The following is a 6,375-nucleotide window of genomic DNA, read 5'->3' on the forward strand; positions in this document are numbered from 1 at the left end:
TGAGGTGAGTGGATTGCCTGGGCCCACGGGTTCGAGACCCACCTGGGCAACTTGGTGAGACCTCATCTCTACAGTAAATCAAAAAAGTAGCTGGGCGTGGTAGCGCGCACCTGTAGTTCCAGCTACTTGGAAGGCTGAGGCGGAAGGATCGCCGGAGGCCAGCAGGTCGAGGTTGTGGTGGCCGGAAGCAGCCACTGCACTCCAGTCTGGGAAACAGAGTGAGACTCCAACTCAAAAAAAAAAAGAAGTGGCCCCGATGCCCTACTGCTTCGTCTCCACATCCCAACAACTCTCGGCAGTGATGGCACAAGTGTTCTGCCATGCTGGGGGGTGAGGAAGCAGAGCGTGGGTGCCAGGAAGGAGAAAGGAAGAGATGAGACCACTCTGGGGTAAGTAGCAGGGGGATTTCAACAGAGAAGCCCAGATTTCACAGCCAAGGCCAAGCAAGTAGGACAGGAGGTGGGGAAGGAAGTGGCCGGGGTTAGGCAACTGGGGAGTTTCTTATTCTCTCGGTCTACTATAATAGAATAGTTGAGGGTAGAACACCTCCTACTTGGAACCTGACTGTCCACCAGAAAGGGCCACTCCTTGGGAGCTTCTTCCATCAGAAAGAGAAAGCTGAAGGCTGGGAGACACGGTAAGTACTTTCATGGCGGTATACCTTTTGGGTCTCCTCATCCCCCAAGCAGCAGCAAACTGAAAAAACTGAAACCTGTGTGTGTGTAGCAGAGAGAAGCAGAGGAAATTATGACAATATCCTGAATACAGAGAGGGGACTCCAGGAGGTCTTTGGCAAGGGAGAAAGAATTTAAAATTTGGGGGGCATTGGGTTTACTGAGAGCAACTGAATGGATATTGAAGAGGCCCGGGGTTTGGCAGATGGAGACTAAGAGATATTTAGATTAAAACAGATAAGAGGCCGGGCTCGGTGGCTCAGCCTATAATCCCAGCACTTTAGGAGGCTGAGGCAAGTGGATTGCCTGAGCCTGTGGGGTCGAGAACAGCCCGGGAAACTTGGCGAGAACTCATCTCTACAATAAATCAAAAAATCAGCCAGGCGTGGTAGCGCATGCCGGTAATTCCGGCTACTCGGAAGGCTGAGTCGGAAGGATCACCGGAGCCCAGCAGGTCGAGGCTGTGGTGGCCGGGAGCGGCCTCTGCACTCCAGTCTGGGTGACAGAGTGAGACTCCAACTAAAAAAAAAAGAACAGATAAGAACATGAAAAAACCAGCCTAGGCAAAATAGCAAGACCTCATCCCTACAAAATATCAAAACCTTAGCTGGGTGTGGTAGTGTGCACCTATGGTCCCAGCTACTGGGGAGGCTGAGGAGGAAGGATCACCTGAGCCCAGGAGGTCAAGGTTGTGGTGAGCCATGATTGTACCAGCCTGGATGACAGAGTGAGACTCCAACTCAAAAGAAAAAAAAAAACACCAAAAATGTGGGAAAATCTTTGAGAATGGGAAAGGACTAAGAGTGTCTCAGAAAATAATTGGGTTTGTTGGGTTTTTTTTTAGTTTTTATTTTAGCTGAGCGCAGTGGCTCACGCCTGCAATTCCAGTACTTTGGGAGGTGAGGCAAGAGGACAGCCTGAGCCCAGGGGTTCGAAAGCAGCCTAGGCAACTTGGCGAGACTTCGTCTCTACAATAAATCAAAAAATTAGCGGGGTGTAGTAGCGCACACCTGTAGTTCCATCTACTTGGAAGGCTGAGGCAGAAGGATCGCCTGAGCCCAGCAGGTCAAGGCTGCGGTGACTGTGAGTGTACCACTGCACTTCAGCCTGGGCAATAGAGTGAGACTCCAACTAAAAAAAAAGGGTTGTATTTTATAGTAATAGAGACAGGATCTTGCAAGCGATCCTCCTGCCCCAGCCTCCCAAAGCACTGGGAATACAGGTGTGAGTCACCGCGCCAGGCCAGAGTTGGGGATCTCAAGATAAAGAGGCCTGGGCAGAGGCTAGCGAACCAGGGTGAGCCCCGGGAGCGGTACAGATGTCCAGGAAGCCCAGAACTGGCGAGAGATATAAGTTGGCTGCCAGGTTCTGATCCCCTCTTCCTCTCCCGCCCCTGTCTCTCCAGCCGCCATCATGTGGAACACCTCCGAGGCCAACTTCTCCTGCTACCACGAGTCTGTGCTGGGCTATCGCTACGTGGCAGTTATCTGGGGGGTGGTGGTGGTGGTGACAGGCACCGTGGGCAATGTGCTCACCCTCCTGGCCTTGGCCATGCAGCCCAGACTCCGCACCCGCTTCAACCTGCTCATCGCCAACCTCACCCTGGCCGACCTGCTGTATTGCACCCTCCTCCAGCCCTTCTCCGTCGACACCTACCTCCACCTTCACTGGCGCGCGGGCGCCACCTTCTGCAGGGTATTCGGGCTCCTCCTCTTTGCCGCCAACTCCGTCTCCATCCTCACCCTCTGCCTCATCGCGCTGGGACGCTACCTTCTCATCACCCACCCTAAGCTCTTCCCCCGAGTCTTCAGCGCCACGGGGGTCGTGCTGGCGCTGGCGGGCACCTGGGTGGTGGGCGTGGCCAGCTTCGCCCCGCTCTGGCCTGTCTACATCCTGGTGCCCGTGGTCTGCACCTGCAGCTTTGACCGCATCCGAGGCCGGCCTTACACGACCATCCTCATGGGCATCTACTTTGTGCTGGGCCTCAGCAGCGTTGGCATCTTCTACTGTCTCATCCACCGCCAAGTGAAACGGGCAGCGCAGGCGCTGGACCAGTACAAGCTGCAGCGGGCAAGCGTTCGCTCCAACCACGTGGCCGGGACAGAGGACGCCGTGCCTGGCCGTTTCCAGGAGCTGGACAGCAGGCTGGCCTCAGGAGGGCCCAGTGAGGGGACCTCGTCTGAGCCAGTCAGCGCGGCCACCACTCAGACTCTGGAAGGGGACTCATCCGAGGTGGGGGACCACGGCATCAGCAAGGGAGCCAAGCAGGGGCCCGAGAAAGGGGCTCCGACCATGGCTGCCAAAGCCCAGCCAGCGAAAGGGGCCCGGAGAGCCCCGGACTCCTCGGCAGAGTTTGGAAAGGTGACTCGGATGTGTTTTGCTGTGTTCCTCTGTTTTGCTCTGAGCTACATTCCCTTCCTGCTGCTCAACATCCTGGATGCCAGGGTCCGGGCCCCCCGGGTCCTCCACATGCTCGCGGCCAACCTCACCTGGCTCAATGGGTGCATCAACCCCGTACTCTACGCGGCCATGAACCGTCAGTTCCGCCAAGCCTATGGCTCCATCTTAAAACGAGGGCCCCAGAGTTTCCGCAGGTTCCGTTAGAACTGCATCCCTGGCCGGGTGTGGTGGCTCACACCTGTAATCCCAGCACTTTGGGAGGCCGAGGTGAGAGGATTGCCTGAGCCCAGAGGTTCAAGACCAGCCTGGGCCACTTGGCAAGACCTCACCTCTACAATGAACAAATAAATAAATTAGTCAGGCATGGTGGCACATGCCTGAAGTCCCAGCTACTGGGAGACTAAGGCAGAAGGATTGCCTGAACCCAGCAGGTCAAGGCTGCGGTAGCTGTGAGCGTGCCACTGCACTCCAGCCTGGGCAACAGAGTGAGACTCTGACAAAAAAAAAAGAAGAAGAACTGCGTCCCCACTCCCCGGAATTCAGGACTGTCTTCTCCAGAACCAGAGCTGCCGACTGAGATGAAAGTCAAGGAACTGAGAGTCTCATAGGCGTTTTCACAGACAACCTCTCCCCACACCCCAAACCAAGTCTCTCCAACCCTTGACCAGTATTTCAACCCCTAGGTGGCCCCGGGAGTATTACTGACTCTTAATAAACAAAGTATATCCTTTTAAGGCTCAGGTGTGGTCTTGGGGGAAGAAGGAAATAGGCCTGGGTTGGTTTGTAGCTGGAGTTTTGGGAGGCCTAGGTCAAAGCAGGGGCAGGACACAGCCGATCTGGGACTCAGTCTTCAGTCTAGGTAGGGGACGTCAAGGTTATAAAACACATGATGTGGGTTAAAAGCATTAGCTTGCCTATTTGTTTAACTTCCAGAAATGACCCCTGCCCCAAACCACTGCTGCCAAACCACTCCTCATCCTAGCAAACAGGTTTTTTTTTATTTTTTGGAGTCAAAGTTTCACTCTGTGCCCAGGCTGGAGTGCAACGGCACGCTCACGACCACCACAGCCTCGATCTACTGGGCTCAGGTGATCCTTCTGCCTCAACCTTCCAAGTAGCTGGAACTACAGGCGTGTGTCACCATGCTCGGCTAATTTTTTGATTTTTATTGTAGAGATGAGGTCTCGCCAAGTTGCCCACGCTGGCCTCGAACCCATGGGCTCAGGCAATCCTCTCATCTCAGTCTCCCAAAGTGCTGGGATTATAGGAGTGAGCCACCGCACTTGGCCTTGCAAACAGGTTTACTTGACTCAAAAAAGTGCTATGTTCCAGCTCCACTGGGACTACTCCAGTGAGCCCAGTCCTGGCCCCTGCACTGTGCAGAGGGAGTGGTCATGGAGAAGGTCTCCTTGCTCTGCAGAAATGGAACCCGGCTCAGCTGAGGTAAAGGCAACAACTGTCCCAGCTGCCCCAGCAGAGCCTGGCTCACTGGGGTTAATCACCTGAGTCCCAGGCCCTCAATTCTCTTGCACTTGTCACCCTGGCTTAGGAAAGCAGAAGATCAGAGACTCTAGGTCTGAGGGCTCAGGGACCAGGCAAGGGGGAGGGAGGCTGCACCATTCCTTCCCTCCAGCAAGAGCAATACTCTGTGGCCGTGTGCCTCTCCCCACACCCTTCCAGTACCTGTGGCCACCAGGTGACGCTGGTTCTCTGTGTTTCCTCTCTGGCTTCCCAGTTGAGGACAGAGGCTACCAGCAAGACTGGGAATCCAGACACCACAACTGGGGAGTGGAGGCCCAGGGATGTGCACCCTCCCTTTTTCCCAAAGCTGAGCAAGAAACGTGAAGAATGAAAAACTGGCTATTCATGACATATATTTCTGTCTCCTTGGGCAGGGCTGGGGAGATAGCAGTGTGGACATGTGGTGGCACCGGGGACGTGAGAGCCACCTTGTACCCTCCCGACCCCAAATCCATGGTCTGAGGGAACAAAGTAAAGCCTGGAGAGATTCAAACAAGGGCAGAAAGAATCACAGTTGGGGTGGACAGATTGATACCCTCACATGTGACACACTTCCAGGACCCAGGAAGCCTGACACCCAACCTGGAATATGTGCTTCCAGGTGTCCTCCTTCCACAAAAGTCACATCAGCCTAAACTGAGCCAAGGTGGGGTCACCGAGGTAGGGGTCCCAACAGGTCAACTATGGGACCAGTGAAGAACATCAGCTCAGGAGTACAGAGACAAGGTTTCCATCAAGGCTTTCTACCAATTAGCTCTGTGAAATCAGGCAGATGCCTGGACCACTCAGGACATCAGATTGTGTGTGTGTGTGTGTGTGTGTGTGTGTCCGTCCCAAGTTGTCAGCAGTGGTTTAAGATTTTATCACCCATACAAAGAGGGGTGTAGGACGCACTCTTGCCACCTGCCCAGTGCAGTTCTAAATCCTGCGAATATATCATTTAGCACACTCCTCACAAAATGTTTATCTATTATCATCGCTTTCTTACAGATGAGAAAAATCAAAGCACAAACAGGTTAAGAAATTTGTCCCAGGTCAAAGGCTAGTAAGTTGTATGACCAAGATTCGAGAGCAGAGTCTAACGACTATAGGACAGCTGCCTTTCTAGAACTAGGATCAAGTGACCCCATGATCCCTAAAAAGTCCTTCCTACTCAGACCTTCTAAGATTCTGAGTCAAGGCCTTCCAGGAGTTTTACAACTCTCTGAAGGATTGTAAAAGGATTTACTTTTCATATTCCCCAAAGGCAATTCAAAAGCCTTGTCAAGTAGAAAGGAGGAGTAACAGGGAATGAGGTTAGACCTCAGAAAAGACTTCCCTATGATCAGTCGCTGGGAAAAAATGACTCAGAGGATACTGGAAGAAATGACTCAGAGGACACAGAAGAAAACCGTGGAGTTTAAGACAAGAGTCAGGGGACAGATCTTAGCAAGAAAGCAACCCCTTCCTTCCTCACCCTCCACGGCCCACGCCCCTACCCCGTCCCTGATTGCAATAAGGGCTGAATGAGGGGTGGGAATGGGGGCGAAAGCGAAGCTTTCCCAGGCGCTCTCCCGAGGGCGTGCCTGGCGCGTGTCCGCGCCCTGGCTCCCTGGGGTGCGCGGCTCTGCGCCTCGGGAAGCGTGTGCGCCCGGGGCCCGCGCGCCCGAGTGTGAGTCAGTGTCTGTCTCTTTGTCTCGGTGTCTCTGTCAGTCTCCGCCAGAGCCGGGCTCTATCGCGGGCTTCCTGACGCTATCTCTCGCGGCCCCTCTTTGTCTCTCCCCATCTGCCCGTCTCTCCT

General features: G+C 54.1%; 1 protein-coding gene across 1 annotated transcript; it reads left to right on the forward strand.

Moving 5' to 3' along the window:
• The first annotated feature begins 2,082 nt into the window (after positions 1-2,082).
• Positions 2,083-3,283, forward strand: GPR84 (G protein-coupled receptor 84). Its single transcript, XM_008060583.1, has one exon. The coding sequence runs from the start codon at positions 2,088-2,090 to the stop codon at positions 3,276-3,278; it is 1,191 nt and encodes a 396-aa protein (XP_008058774.1). The 5' UTR covers positions 2,083-2,087; the 3' UTR covers positions 3,279-3,283.
• The last annotated feature ends 3,092 nt before the right edge of the window (positions 3,284-6,375 follow it).

The sequence above is a fragment of the Carlito syrichta genome, unplaced genomic scaffold, assembly GCF_000164805.1.
Source record: "Carlito syrichta isolate Samal-C Ts95f unplaced genomic scaffold, Tarsius_syrichta-2.0.1 Scaffold304656, whole genome shotgun sequence".
Classification (NCBI taxonomy): domain Eukaryota; kingdom Metazoa; phylum Chordata; class Mammalia; order Primates; family Tarsiidae; genus Carlito; species Carlito syrichta.

Coding starts and splice junctions, on each gene's coding strand:
- GPR84 (XM_008060583.1), top strand. CDS start 2,088: ATGTGGAACACCTCCGAGGCCAACTTCTCCTGCTACCACGAGTCTGTG.